The sequence below is a fragment of the Haplochromis burtoni genome, unplaced genomic scaffold, assembly GCF_018398535.1.
Source record: "Haplochromis burtoni strain Fernald_Lab_line unplaced genomic scaffold, NCSU_Asbu1 Contig_43, whole genome shotgun sequence".
Taxonomy (NCBI): Eukaryota; Metazoa; Chordata; class Actinopteri; order Cichliformes; family Cichlidae; genus Haplochromis; species Haplochromis burtoni.
In genome coordinates, this window is record NW_024582404.1 from 2,697,659 (window position 1) to 2,712,643 (window position 14,985).

At 41.8% G+C, this 14,985-nt stretch overlaps 2 protein-coding genes across 5 annotated transcripts in view; one reads left to right on the forward strand and one right to left on the reverse strand.

Annotated features, from left to right (window-relative positions):
- The window catches only part of dmrt1 (doublesex and mab-3 related transcription factor 1), a 61,580-nt gene extending 48,634 nt beyond the window's left edge, over positions 1–12,946 (reverse strand). The window contains exons 1-3 of one of the 2 annotated variants that reach the window (XM_042220129.1): positions 12,522–12,946; positions 9,556–9,724; positions 8,231–8,388 (exon numbers count right to left, since the gene is read on the reverse strand). In XM_042220129.1, the coding sequence (XP_042076063.1) occupies positions 8,231–8,388; positions 9,556–9,724; positions 12,522–12,737 (543 nt within the window). In that variant the 5' untranslated portion in view covers positions 12,738–12,946. The remainder of the gene's footprint in view (positions 1–8,230; positions 8,389–9,555; positions 9,725–12,521) is intronic. The other variant, XM_042220128.1, reaches the window with a different exon arrangement.
- A 1,709-nt stretch (positions 12,947–14,655) lies between these two features.
- Positions 14,656–14,985, forward strand: part of LOC121814399 (cilia- and flagella-associated protein 157-like) — a 9,207-nt gene continuing 8,877 nt past the window's right edge. For all 3 annotated transcript variants that reach the window (XM_042220131.1, XM_042220133.1, XM_042220132.1), the window contains exon 1: positions 14,656–14,897. In XM_042220131.1, the coding sequence (XP_042076065.1) occupies positions 14,734–14,897 (164 nt within the window). In that variant the 5' untranslated portion in view covers positions 14,656–14,733. The remainder of the gene's footprint in view (positions 14,898–14,985) is intronic.

A 14,985-nucleotide genomic window follows, 5' to 3' on the forward strand; every position in this document is an offset into this window, starting at 1 on the left:
GCTTTAAAAAGTCTTTCCTGTGACTTTTGCTCTGTGAGTCAAACACCAGCCGTTGGTTCAACAGAGGCTATACGCCTTACTGGGGTCACATGATCTTAAGATCTGCACTTTAAATAAAGGTTTTATATAAAATACAGTTTATTTCCTGCAGCTCTGTGAGGTTACAGTGGTTTACACTGGCTTTATGACTTACATCAGAACATCAGAGCCCGCTAACACCGCCACTGGATATATTTATAATACAATATAAACGCCGCTGTTGTGTGAGTCCACTCTCAGATTCTGACTGTAAAATCCTTCATCTCATACATCAGATTTTCACAGGCAACACTTTAACAACTCGGAGTGACAGAAAGAAATACAGCCGTAAAATAATATATGACAGAAAATTAGCAGTGTGTGATTTCACAGGCCTGCGGCTTGTTCTCAAAATGGGCAGCAACACCCAGAGCTGGCTTTCCTCAGTCCTCTGAAAACTTTAAAACGAGCTGTCTACTCAGCAGCAAGCCCGCCTCGCTGAGGGTTTTCAATTTCATTTTTATGGAATTTGATTTCTGTCAGGCTGTAATACGTCACCCGTATTGTCCACACCATCGGTTCTGCGACAGCTTTATAAACTGTTATTTAAGCTACACTCGGCTCCTGTATTAGGCCGTGAAAAATACAATACAGATTGGAACTGGAGTCTTGAAAGTGCACCGCGCTGATGGTTAAGCGGGACGCACGGAGCACCAAACAAAACTGGCAAAGTTGCTCGCCGAGGCTGAGTTTTTCCATACGTTTACATCCAGAGGCGGCAAGCACATCCCCGGGTTCAGCACGATGCCACAGTGTGTAGCTAACTGTCCACATCATCTGACCTGTCATCAAGTCAGGTGATAGTTTGTGCCACTTTGTAAAAAGCAGGACTTTAAATTAGCTCAGTGTTGGTGTTCTCGCACAAAGAGACAAATGGTGTTCAAACATATTTCCCCCACAGATGATGAATAAACCTTCGACAGCAGCTGGATCCACCAGCCACCAATCAGGCTTTCACAAAGCTGTGGGGGGTTATGGAGCGATAAATGGGAAGCTGAAGCTGGAAGCAACACCAACGAAGAAGTAAAGTCAGGAGAAATGATCACAAACAGGTTCAAAATGTGTCGGTTAAAATAATGAAAGCAGCTCAAAACACCCAGATGACAGCTGCCTGGGATGTCCTTCAGACACGCGACCATAATCAGGCTGGTTATTCACACCGACCACGTGGTTATGCCCAGAGGAATCTGAATACCACTGCTTTATCAGATTATTTCCAGTTTACTGTGTTTTTCTGTGAACAGTGTAGGTTTTCATTCCAAATGTTTATGAGTATGTGCTATAAATAAACTGTGTGTGTCCTCGTCAGTCCAAGTGCAGCTTCACCCTAACACGCTCACCTAAAGCATCAAACTTTGGAAACAGAAACAAAAACATGTCCTTCAGTGATAAGAGTTGAATGAAGTCACACAGTCAAGCTTAACTTTAATTCCAGGCTGATCAGCTGATCGCAGTGCCAGCTGATACCCTTCTACTATCTTACTGATGAATCTAATAAAGTCTCCTATTAACCTGCAGTAACGTCTCCACGGCTGCCTTCAGTCATGCTGGTTTGCAGCCCGCTATCATTCTCACTGGTGCTCGCTCAGGTCTGTGCAGAGGTCGCGCTGCTGTTTCTTAATCTTTTCCACATGCACGCATGAAACTTTTTTTTTTTTTGGCAGTAATTTAACCCGTTATTGTACTAAATTCAGTAACGCCGTTACAGGTACAAATGTGCTGCTGTTTGCATTGCAAATCTTTAATGATCTGCATGAAGGAAGAGCAGGAAAAATCAAAGGCGCCTTTTTTTCTGCACACTTGTGCCTGAATCAGCCGACTCCAGTTCAAGTGGAGGGAAGGAAGCTGGATAGTGTAGTGGTAAGACTACACACCTTCGGAACGGGAGTCACAAGCTTGATTCCCACCCGGTCTCCAGTAAGGGTCCTGGCTAGACCCCCCACGCAAAAATACAAAACCCCAACCCCCGCAGCTATGTCTGCAGCCTGTCTGCAGCTTGGACACAAGAATTTCACTACACGTTGTACTCTGTATAATTGTCCATGTGACAAATAAAGGTTGTTTGTTTGTTAAAGGAAAGGGGGCATGGTTCTCAAAGCGTGGTCTGCAGGCCTGTAAGCGAATGAAGAAACTGCTGCTCAGTTTTTACTGCAAAGCGCAGTTTAACATCAAAGCAGCATTTCTTTAAAATATTACGAGTTCTGTGGTCAAGATTAAAGTATAACAAGGGCCACTGCTACAAACTGGACGTGCACATGCAAATGCGTCTCAATATCAGCCTGTCGGGTCAGGCGTGCAGCATCGGCTCTCCTGTGGTCCTGCTTCAGCATGTGTGCAGTTTTTGCCTTATTTGCACTCAGTCTGGAGAACACCTGGATGTCCACCAACCAAAGCGATTTAAACAAGGCACATGTCAGACAGCACTGATATTAATATTGAAATAAATGGCGAGTGAAGAGAAAGCCACCATTATCACCATGACATCAGTAACAACTTGTGCCAAACGTGTAAGACGGCCGTACGCTGCGGTTTGCTCACAGACCTACAGTGCCTCCTCTGAACCGCCCAGATAAGTTGCTGAGTCCTTAAGGAGGGGCTTCCTTACCTCCCTGAGAGGGCCTGTCTTCTTATCTGGCACCATCTCCTGTCTGGAAGCTCTACACTACCCTTATATTATCACCATCCACCTGCATGACAGCCAAGCATCACTGAGTGCACAGGAGAAAAGGAGGAGGCAGATGGCCTTCCACTGATAAAGACCACATTGTTTCCTCTGGTGTTACAGTGGGAAGAGCTCAGGACCTGCGCATCACTTTATTATGACGCATTAGCTTAATGATTTTAAGGGAAATGCATATTTCACCTCAGTCATGAGTGAGGCGTTAAGAAGTGCCAACAAAACATAAAAACAGAACAGACGAAAACAAACTGGCAAAAAGCAGGTGCAGAAATATAAAAAATAACAAAGTTTGACTTGAAACTTGTTGTTCGTAACTTTCATGGATAGAATTTCCAGGCGCAGCAAAGTGTGGCCGGCGGTTTCTGGCTTGGTGGCCTCGGGATCACCTCTGTGCCTCTGGGCTTTATCAGGAAGTGACCTCTCGCTTAAACTGGAGGGTTTGCAGCCAAGCGTGAAGCAGCTGGCGTGAAACAGCTGGCAAGAAAAGTCAGAGGCCACAAAATGGTGTGTTAGGGAGGAGTTCAAGTATCTCTGGGTCGGGTTCACAAGTGGGTGGAGAGAGGAGCAGGAGTCAGCGGGGATCTGAACGCTGTACCAATCTTTACGGTGAAGAGAGCTGAGCGTGAAATCAAAGCTGTCGATTTACTGCTCCGTCTACGTTCCCGCCCTCGCCTACGATCGTGGATGCAAGCAGTGGTACCAAACAAACATTTGTGGTTGTTTGTTTCTTTTGTACACTTGAACACTACAGTGACCCTCAATGAGACGACAGTGCCAGCAGGGGCCCACAGCTCATTTAAGTGTGAACCCTTTTCCATCCAGCAGTAGTTGTAGTTCGTCGCCTGAGAGGGACTCAGAGTAAAGCTGCTACTCTTCTATAAGGACACCAGATGAGGTGGTTTGGGCATTGTAGGAATCATAGTCCTACCAGTAGGAGACCACAGGAAGACCTCGGGCACACTGGTCAGATTATGTTTCTCAGCCAGCTTGGTGACACCTCAGCGCTCGAGGAGGTCCCTGCTTAGACTGCTGCCTCTCAGATCAGCAGCAGAATATGGATGCATGGCTGAAAACCAGTGTTTAAATCAAAAAATGTATATGAGCCGCCAAGATTATTCTGACCGTGAGCCCACGACTACAGCAACAAGGTGAACTGTGCAGATTTTTCTCCTGTTACACACTTTGTCAGGAGTTTCCTGCCTCACAGTGAAGAAAACCATTTATTTCTTAGTTCTGGAAGTTTCATAGTAGATCCATCCACAGTTAATGATGATTCGCCTTTGCCATCACCTCTGTCAGCATCAACAGATTTATAGATGTGCATAGTGTCGTTTATGCACTCACAATGAGATGTTGTATTTATAAAGGGACACCTTGAGAAAAACCCCAACGAATGAAAAGTTAAAGGCTGTTGGGCTTGCATTGACTCGGGCGTGCTCTCTGCATCGTGCAGAAACAGGACAGCGATAACTGCTTTGCATCAAATATGGAGACAAAATCTAAAGTGAGCAACTCAAGGACTCGCTTCAGTTTGGGATACTAAAATCTGAATGCAGCTCACTGAACTGGAGGTTTAGGACGGGTAAAGGAGACACACAACAGTTTCCTTCTTTCTTTCTCTTTAACCAAATGTTAAAATCAGGCAATGAACTATTTCATCCCACCTTTCTACTTACAGATATTATTTATTGAGTGTTTGCTGCTCTAAAACTCATCTTCATTAAATCAGCTCCTCGTGCAAATACAAAAAAATCTGCCTCTGATATTGAATAACCACAGCACGTAGCCCTCTCAACCTGACAACTTCACTGAAAATATCATAAATCACAAAAGCGGATGGCCAAATTATGCTAAAGAGCGCTAACTGATTAGCATTAATGTGCTGGCTTTCTCCCTCGGGCGCTGAGGCATAGCGGTGTGTTCCTCTGCCGACAGACAATACCATTAACCTTTGCAATTCAGGCTCTGCTGTGCGCGGGCAGGATCGCGGAGGCAGTGACCCCAAAAGTAGACGTTGCTACTGGGGCAACTGAGAGAGAAGGAGGGGGCGGAGAGAGGGGTACAAATGTTCTTCATAAAAACACAAACGCAGGAGAGTTATAGATCTAATCTGCTCCATGCATAAGCTTACTGTGTGTGTGTGTGTGTGTGTGTGTGTGTGTGTGTGTGTGTGGTGTGTGTGTGTGTGTGTGTGTGTGTGTGTGTGTGTGTGTGTGTGTGTGTCCTGCTCTCTCTTTTACCATCAGCGCTGACTTTTTTCAATTGAATTGTGACCTGGGTGTAACCACGTATACGGTTATCTGAGCACAGGACACACTGATGCATCACTGACGGAGCTCGGTTACATTTCCTGAACACAGACGTCGAACCTTCTCCATCAGGACACGTTCGAGTTCCTCATCAGTCTCATACATGAACACTGGCCCTCATTTAGTCCTTTAAACTGTTCTGACAGACATCGTTCATCAGGCGGCTTCTGTTAGAAACCAGCTGGGGCTGTTTTGAAATGTAATGTGATTACAATAAGCAAACATACAGCAACATCAGAGCTTTTATTTCTATTTTGTTCTGAAATCTGTTCACTTTTCTTCACTTTCCACAGCAGGTTTGCTTGTTTTGGTTTACTCGTTAAGAGCTTTGGGTTCAGCTTTGTTAGTTTCAGTGTTGGGTTCAACGTTTTTAGTCGTGGAGTAAATTTCCACTAATCAACCGAACAACTACTTTCCTCAGTTTATATACACCAACTTATTGGAAGTTACACGTCTACTTTTTAATGCACAGGTACGATATTTAAACTACTTTCATATCCTGCTCTGTTTGCACACTACAGCTGGCTTTGACATTTATCTGTACTTTAATTTTAGTAACTGCACAGAACTGTTTTGGTAACGATCGTCCATGATGGAAATATGTAAAATTTTGTGTGTCTCCATCCTGTGTCCTCTTCTGCTTGTATAGGTGTTTTTTTGCTGCCTTTAGAACCAAATTTCCCCTGCGGGACAATTAAAGGATTATTCTATTCTATTCTATTCTATTCTATACATAAGTTCAGAGCAGTTATCTGGATACAAACACTTTGTGAATGCAGTTCATTTGCAGCCATCCAAAGTCTAGAGCTGATTTTTATTGTTCACAGCTGGTTTCTGTTTTTAGACACCTTTAGTTCACTAAAGTATCCTTGAAGATGATTTAACACTGGATTGATTTTCATCGCTTTTCTTTTGACCGAGCAGTAAACATCCAGTATAATCAGCCCCAAATTCATTTCAGTGATGTAAACAGAGGTCTGTACTTGAGCGCAGTAAGAGCGAGGCAGCGGACCTGGAGTCAGAAACTGGACGCATCTTTATCCTCTGGGTTTGCAGGACTGTAACATACTATGAAGTGACCACTAAGGCAAGCACGTCAAACTCATTTTATATGGTGGGCTCACTCTGAGCTTCAGGGGGCGGGACCAGTGAAACTCTGCGCTCTGTCAGTGTAAAGAAGTCTAACTGCACCCTCAGAAACCCCAAAGTGAGAAAGTTCAACTTTAGCTCATCTCAGATACATGACGGTATAATCAACACGACTCTTTGGGCTTAAACTGTAAGAAATTAATTCTTGTGAATTAAAAAAGAAACATTTTCATATTAAACACTGAAAAAACGAAACTTTTCTGTCATGTAAACGTATGTTTAACCGAGTTACTGTGGTGTAGTATGAATGATCATGGGGTAGGGCTGTTCGATATAACGATATATAAACGTCTATCGTTTGTTTCATGGTGTTGCGAAATAAACTGTTTTCATGGTTTTGATGGTGACTGTAGTGGTTATATTAATTTCTTAAAGTTCTCTCTTTCTCTTATATGTAATATAACCACTACAGACGGACAAGCGCCTGTTTTATGTGTTGTCGTTAGCAACAAGGACGATAAAACCATCGCGTGTCCGCTTGTTTATGTTGCACGTAAACCTTTCAGAATAAAGCTCAAGATCCTGTTGAGCTGGAAACATTTCAGCAACCCGAGATTCACAGAATTTACAGAAAATGTTAAATTTTTGTGATTTATCTCGTTATCGGACGATAGATGTCTTATATCGGGATATGAGATTTTGGTCATACAGCCCTATCATGGGGGAGGTCTTTATTAATAAGAAGCGCTGTAAAACATCCATTGGGTCAGACTGGAGTCAGCGGTGGCCTGATTCTGGGCCCCGGGCCTTATGTCTGACACCTCTGCATCAAGGTGTCTTGATGTTCAGACTCAAACATCCAGGTAAGTAAATCCCAAAAGGTTGATTCTGTTCATCTGTTTCATCATCATCCAAGTGACTTCTTCAGTCTGAGCTGACTTGATCAGTGGTTGTTGATCAATATTCATGATGATTTGCATATTAATGATCAATGAACTGACCTCCCAGCCCATTGTTCCTTCAGTGTTCTGGTTTCAGTCATTATGCAAATGTCCTGTTTATAAGGTTGAAACCTGCAGTCAGCTGAGACTGAAGACGTCGCCTGGATGATGATGATGATGTAAACGTGAAGATGAACAGAATCGACCTTTTGGCCTCTGCATTGGGGAAAAACTACCTGAGTTTTGAGCACTGAAGATGCCTCTCGGATGACGGGTGAAAGATCCTAATGATCAAAATATTCCAGCTGTTTTCAGTTCAAGCACTTAAAACTGCCGTGACCTGGAGGACTGAGAAGCTGCAGACCTACTGACAGAGTGAAGACACCCCAGAGGATTAAATGCAAAGCAACTTCAGATTTAGGCTTTTCTGTTTATGTAGTCCAAAGTAACTGGCAAATAAAAGCAGTGTAGCCTGCACACTGACTGAGTGAAGCAGACCTGTGAGATCTCTTTATAGCCACAAACCCAACAAGAGGCTGGAATTTAGACATTAGAATATCAGTTTAACATAATCAAAACTGTGAGTTACAAGGATTTCTGGGCTGTGAGTGTCTACATAATAACAAATCACTGCCAATCTAACAAACACTCATTTAAAATGAGGATCATTTAACACCAGTTTCACACTGGTTTAACACCAGTGATTGTCTGAGAGAAACGCGACACTCTCGTGATAAGTTGGCGTGAAAGCGAAGCCTTTCCCGACTGAAGCGCCGTAAAGCCGCTTACCTCCCGTTTCTGTGGCATGAATTTCTTCCATGCTGCTTTACAGGCTTTGCTGCTACGCGAACAATAAACTATGTGCAGACCTGTTTCTAAACATGAAGAACATTCCAACACAAAAGCGGTTCTTTTATATTTGAAGCCACAACAGTTAATCCCCTGTAGCGGGCCAGGTTTGATGTAACTGGGTTAAAGTAATACGATTATGAATTGTAGCTTGACGCACACGGACAGATTTGTCCTGCCGAGCTCACCCAGCTGTTTAAAATTCCTGTCAAATCAACGTATCCAACAAGCAGGACCAACGCTCACGCCTTCATTAGCTCCTGATCACACTGACTGTGGCTCACCTGGTACTGCGGGTAGTTGTAAAGGTTTCCATAGTAGGTGGGGTAGCGCGAAGGCTGGTAGAAATTGTAATAGGGGGTTTCCAGCAGGAGGTCAGACGGTCCCTCGGTATGAGCCCTGGCAGCGGCTGATGGGCTGGGGGACGATGCTGAGCGGGTCCCTGGACACAAAAACAAACAAATCACGATGAGACCGCGAGGATGAAGAGTAAAGTGTGTGGCTGGTTGTTTCAGCACTGTCAGGTAATTTAACATATGATGTTCAGGATGTTTTCAAACGCTCGTGTTTGTGTTTTGTTGCAGTTTTAACAAGGAAACAAGTCTCGTTACGCCCGTCTCACATTTTACTGATGCTAAAATGTAACAATTAACTTCTCTCAGCATTTAAGTTACACTTGTTCAGATCATTAAAGGAGACAGAAAGAGTTCATTTTGAAACATGCTGCCCAACAGCTCCATCTTCAGGTGACAGCTGTACTTGGTGTCAAACATACAATTGTCATTTTTCAGGATGAAGATGACCATTAAGTCATCATTACTCACTCTCGGTTGTACGTTTCTTATCAGCAAGGACACATTCTTCCCAGGCAGACCCTGATCTTTGCACAGGGAAGACACTGTGCACCACTGGAGCCAAACATGATCACATTTACTGTCCCAACTCCTGCTCCACACAGTGCTCCACTCCTTTTTATACCTCAATCTTCATCTCTACCCCCCCGTTCCCTCAAAATAAAAGGAACACACATACAAACATACAAAGTGCAAGATAAGAGCAGCCTTGATCCAAAATCACATTCAAGCGCTATCAGCGAAACACTCTTCTGTGTCAGCTTCCACGCAACCTGGAAGAAAAACTCAAGGACATATTTTCAAGTTTCCAGTGTCCTTTGTTATCACAGAGTCTCTTGTTCTCGTCTAGAAACGTGTTCAGTCCACAGGATGTTGTTCAGCCTTGGATTAGCAATAACACCAATTAACATTTTAAAAAAGCAACAACATTAATTCACTGAGGGGTAACTGGTTTATCTAGACAGGCACACAACAGAGAAGGAGGGAGTGCAGGCAGGTGGATGCTTCTCAGACCAGCACATGAACAAAGTGACTTGCAGCTGAAGTGCAGGCAGTAACACTGACCTGTGTCCAGACCTCACAGGTGAAAAGGTGTCTTTGAGAGAATTAACTGGAATTTTTTCAGACACTTTTGACACGTTAATAGCATTGTTTTTGTTTTTGTTTTTGTTTAATAACTAAAAACACTGGAGATCTCTAATAATAAGATTCATAACACAACAAAATCTGACGAGGTCCATGTAACACGAGGTTACCTGTGACAGCAGAGGTGGGGTGGCTGGTAGGTGTCGGGGACCGTCCCTCCACAGAGAACAGGCAGTCTGCTCCAACTTCATTCTTGACCATCATCTCAGAACCGGACAGAGACACTGGACTACACATCCCAAGCTCTTCTTCTTGGGCCTGCTGCCTCCTCAGGGCAACCTGGAAGGGAGGAGAGGTTTGATAAGGAACCGCGAGCATGAAACAAACATTGCCCTTATCTGCTGACTTCCCAGAACAGATTTAAACAGAGGCTCGTCTGAAAATTGTAATTACACCTGATTAGACAATAATAAGATTGTTTGTGTGCAGATAAACTGTTGATATCGCCATAAAACAAGATGATATTGAAAACACGCTCCTGGCTGCTGAGCGAGATGAAACCAGCAGCTCTTTGTTGTTTATAATTCTTCAAAAACTGTTTAACAACCGACTGGAAAAATTTATAGATAAACATAAACGACTCACTGAGAGTCAGTACGGATTCAGATCAAGCAGATCAACATCATCGGCACTATTAGATTCAATAGAATACATCTCAAATTCCATAGACAAAAAGCAATATGTGGCTGGGTTATTCAGAGACTTGACAAAAGCATTTGACTCTATAGATCAGGATATATTAATAAGAAAACTGGAACGTTATGGTGTCAGAGGGGTCGCTTTAGATTGAGTCCGGAGTCATTTAAGTGAGAGGAAGCAGTTTGTGAAAATAAATGGTGGTTGCTCCTCATGTATGCACATTGCTTGTGGTGTACCCCCCAAAATTCAACATCATTAACGACATCTGTAAAGTGTCCAAAGCATTAAAAATGGTTCTCTTTCCTGCGATACAAACATTTTTTGCTCTGGTGATGATCTGCAGAATTTATTGGAGGATATGACTAATGAAATAAGTAAAGTGAAGTTCTGGCTTGATAAAAACAAATTATCATTAAATTTGAATAAATCTAAACTTATGTTATTTGGAAATAGTAGTTTAAATACAAATGCAAAGATTCAAATAAATGGTGTTGATATTGAAAGAGTCAGTGAAAATAAATTTCTGGGGGTAATAATAGATGAAAAACTTAACTGGAGAGCTCACGTAAGATATATTCATTCCAAAGTATCACGAAGCATTGCAGTACTAAACAAGGCAAAACAGGTATTCGACAGAACATCACTTCATATTCTCTACTGTTCACTGGTTTCACCATACTTAAGCTATTGTGCAGAGGTCTGGGGCAATAACTATAAAACCACATTACATTCACTTTTTACTCTTCAAAAAAAGCAATTCGAATCATCCACAATGCAGGTTATAGGGAACATACAAACTCACTATTTTTGCAGTCTGAAATATTGAAAATTGACGATCTAGTGAAATTCCAAACAGCACAAATTCTATTCAAAGCAAAAAATAAAGAACTGCCAGGAAATATTCAGAGTATGTTTGTTTTGAAAGAAGGAAGTTATAATTTAAGGGTTTTTGTAACTTCAAAACAGGGAAGGTCCGTACTACAAGAAAAGGCTTTTGTGTTTCTGTTCATGGAGTGAAACTGTGGAACAAACTGAATATGGAATTAAAGCAACGTCCAAACACAAAACAGTTCAAAAAGAGTTATAAAAATATGATCTTGAAATTATGTGAATGTCTCTATTAAAAGATGTACAGGATATAGTATATTAGAAATCTGTTCACTATTTTTATTACAAATTATATCAGTAAGGAAGCTGACTAAATATTGAATGATAATTTATGGCAAAGGGGTGGGATCAAATAAGTGTGTACTTCTTCCCTTTCAACGTGTAAATGAATCAGAATGGTAGCAATATTGAAATGTACTGATTTTTGTATAGTATTTTTTTCTCTCTCTTATTTTCTTTTCTAAGTGTACGTGTATATTGTTTACATGTTTGAAATAAATTAACAAACAATCAATGACTGGTGTAATCAATCAGGCCATCGGCTCAGCTTTCTGTAAACTGACAGCTCTGTGCATCGATGTATCTCAGGGTCAAGAGTAAAACATGATGTTTTACCCAGTTAAAAAGACATTTTAATTCTTTATCTGCTCATTTTGTTAGTATCAGTTCACCGTAAGAGTCACTTTCAAGCAGAAATTCCAAATAACTTATTTAAACAGTTTTCACACACCTGACCGCGCTAGACCAAATTATTCATCTCTTCTTTAGAAAATGAGGAAATTATCCAGCACTACTGACTTTAAAAGCCACTGATTTCTAAATTTTGCTGCGTTTCCTGCTAAAAAAAAGTTTTCAATAGGATTAAATACAGTCTATTTAAAAAAGACAATAAACTTCAGTTATTAAAGTGTTCTTTACAGGATAGATCATTAAAAGTGAGAGCAGAGACTATGTTCTTTAATATAAATCTCATGTTAACTGTACTATTATTCTTTGCTTGTTCTGTAATATAAAACTCAATAAACAATGTTTAAAAAAAGTGAGAGCAGAATCAACAACATGGATTTAAAGAAGCTCAAAGAAAAAACAGTAGATATCAATGTGGGGGAAATACTGGAAGAACCAACAAAAATATTCTTTGCAAGAAAAAAAACATGTGGTTATTTTTAGTAACTTAATACATTTAAAATGTTATTTTACTCTTAAATTGTCACTTTAAATTACAAAGTTACAAATGAATTCACTTTGCTTTTTGTAAGTATCTTATAAATGTGAGCAGCTGCTGGAACATTTTAACCCTGAACTTTAGCTCCGTGCGGCAGCTAACTGTTAGCTCTGTACGAACTTGGCTAGCTGCTTTCTGGGTGGTTATTACTAATGAACAGACTCACCCGCAGCAAACAGGGTTTAAAAGTCCACAGACATAAATAGAAAGTCCCAAACAGCCTGTGTGGCTGTGTGTGGTCACAAAACCTTTGGCTTGGTGTTAAAAAGCAGTTTTGTTCTCAGCTGCAGCTAGCCGCGCTAACGGGCGCCTAAACCGAGTTACCTGGGCCGCCATGACTCTCTGTCTCTCCGCGATCAGTTTGCATTTGGGACACTGGCAGTCCCTCCAGTTGCAAAAGCGCTTGTGTCCCTTCAGTGGAGACACGTATCCGTGATTTCTACAGCGGGAGCACTTGGGCATCCTGGGGGATTTCTTGGCTTTGGGGGACATTGGTCCGCTGCAATCCGGTACCTGCTTACTCTGTTTGTCCTGGCTCATGGGTCCTGGCAATAAGGAGTGCTGATAACTGTTGGACCTGCCCAGAGAAGACGTGTGCACACGGACAGGTCTGCTGCTGAGCCCAAGCAGAGGCTGGCTGATAAGATATGCACTGGTGCCAGGCTGGAGGCTGTAAGGTCCCTGTCCCTCCACACCCTGCTTTTTGGTTTTTTTCCGGAAGGCCTGGGATCCAGTGGGAGGAAACAATGCGGGGGAGAGAGCTGCAAGTACAGAAGCATCATTCTGCAGGCCTCCCGTTTTTCTCTCTGCAGTCCCGAGTTAAAAATATTGACTCAAAAACACAATTTAAAATTCAATACAATTCTTCTTATGAGGTGCAGGGACCAGAAAAGTGTCCTCAGAGGCCACCTGATGGCTTTGCAGAGTGAAAAGAGGCACTCTTTGGACTTTAACTCAGTCTGTGCCAGCTTTGCAGTCTGAAGGACCAACGCGTGGGCCAAGTAGGTAACAGAATATAACCATGACTCTGTGTTATAATCTGAAGATTTAACTTAACTACGGTTCATGCCAATTATCCCCCAAATTAAATACAGGAAATTGTTCTGCCTGTCAAATTAAAATAACTATTACTATCAGTGTAATATTCTTTATAGTATCTTCCCACTGAAACATATTTATTGCAGTGTTTTTCCCACCTTGGCTGCCGGTGAATTAATTAATTGCTCAGCTTGACTGAGCTGAAACTGAGCTGACCTCCGCACCGTCAGTCAGCCCGGTGGATTTATAGACAGGGAGTGAGGTGAAGCTCAGAGGCAGCCAATTAAAATCCTTACAGCCAAACGGAGGGGGGATAAAACAAAGTTGCCAATTAAAAAGCAGCCCCGAATCACTGAGTCAAAATAAATAGCTGCTACACTTCACTGGCTCAGGTCCTAAAGTAACTGAAAGCAGGGCTGCAACACTGGGTTTAATTGCCTCTAAAGGTTATAATGACAGATTATAATGCAGTGATAAAGTCTGCAGTTTAATGCAGGTAACATCTCCATTAGTCTGAATCCAGTCCAAGCAGGCCTGTAAAACACAGCAGACCAACATGGAAAACGTATGTGCCTATCATCCACCGCTTTATAATAAATATGAATAAATGCTGCCTCTCAGCAGCTCAGAGAGAGACACTTATTTTGAAATGATCATCAGTGTAAAATGAACAGTAGAGCCAATAAAAGCCAACTATGTAATCCAGCCCCCACAATGATTTATGCTTTAAACTGAGTATACGATGCAACAAGAAGTAGGTATGAAGTTGGCTTTGAATACCTGTAGTTAGGTCTCAGACCTTCCTTTTGCAATGGTCTGTGTCCTAATAGAGGTTTGTTTGCATTGATGAAGCAGTGAAATGAAATGATGAATGGCCACGCAAATAACCTTGTCTTTATATATTTAATTTACCTGGGTGGACACAAAGAGATGTGAAAACCAATTTGTGCCACTGAAAGTGAAAGCATATAAAGAGTTTCTTTTATTTTCGACACTTTAGTCTCTGAAATGTTTCTGAAGCTTTCCGTGTGTAGCTGCTGCTTCACTGTTATTATGTATTATATTGATATTTTCCCCCGTTGATACCTTTTAGCTACAACCATGAACTCAGTCTTCAGTTTCTTTTGTACTCTCTATGCGCCAGTGTCTTTTTAATTATTTTCTTTTCATTCTTATTTTCTATGCATTTAGTTCTATTTGTGATTGCACATTAACTGAATTTTAAGGGAAAATGATGGCATATTAAACAGAATGGAAAGATATATTAGCTCTGCCACATTTAAAAGGCATGAAAGTCTTTTATCCCAGCACGGTATGTATTAAATTGTTATCAAGAAAGTTTAAATCTCAGTCAATTCACAATCACGAATCAGCTTAAAGAAGAAGTCGTCACCGTTTCCGAGAAGTCACTGAAGGCAGCATTGCCTAGCAACGGTGCCGTTTAGTTTCTCGCGCCGGGCTATCCGCGGAAACTTTAGCTAACTTTGTGTGAGACACAATGCCCAGAAAGACGGAGAGAAAAGGCAGCGACAAACGAGATGGAAACAAGAAGACACCGAAAAAGGAAAACTCCGAGTTTCCTGCAGAGAAAAGCGGGTCTGCGGACAAAGAGAAGGACCTCTACCTGACACAGATAGCGTATTTAACCGACGAGTTGGAGCGGTGAGCCGTTTAAGTTTACCGTAATGTTTAGAGTGATTGTGTGTGCAGTACAAAGCACTTTGTAATGATATCTTAAATATGTTTTATT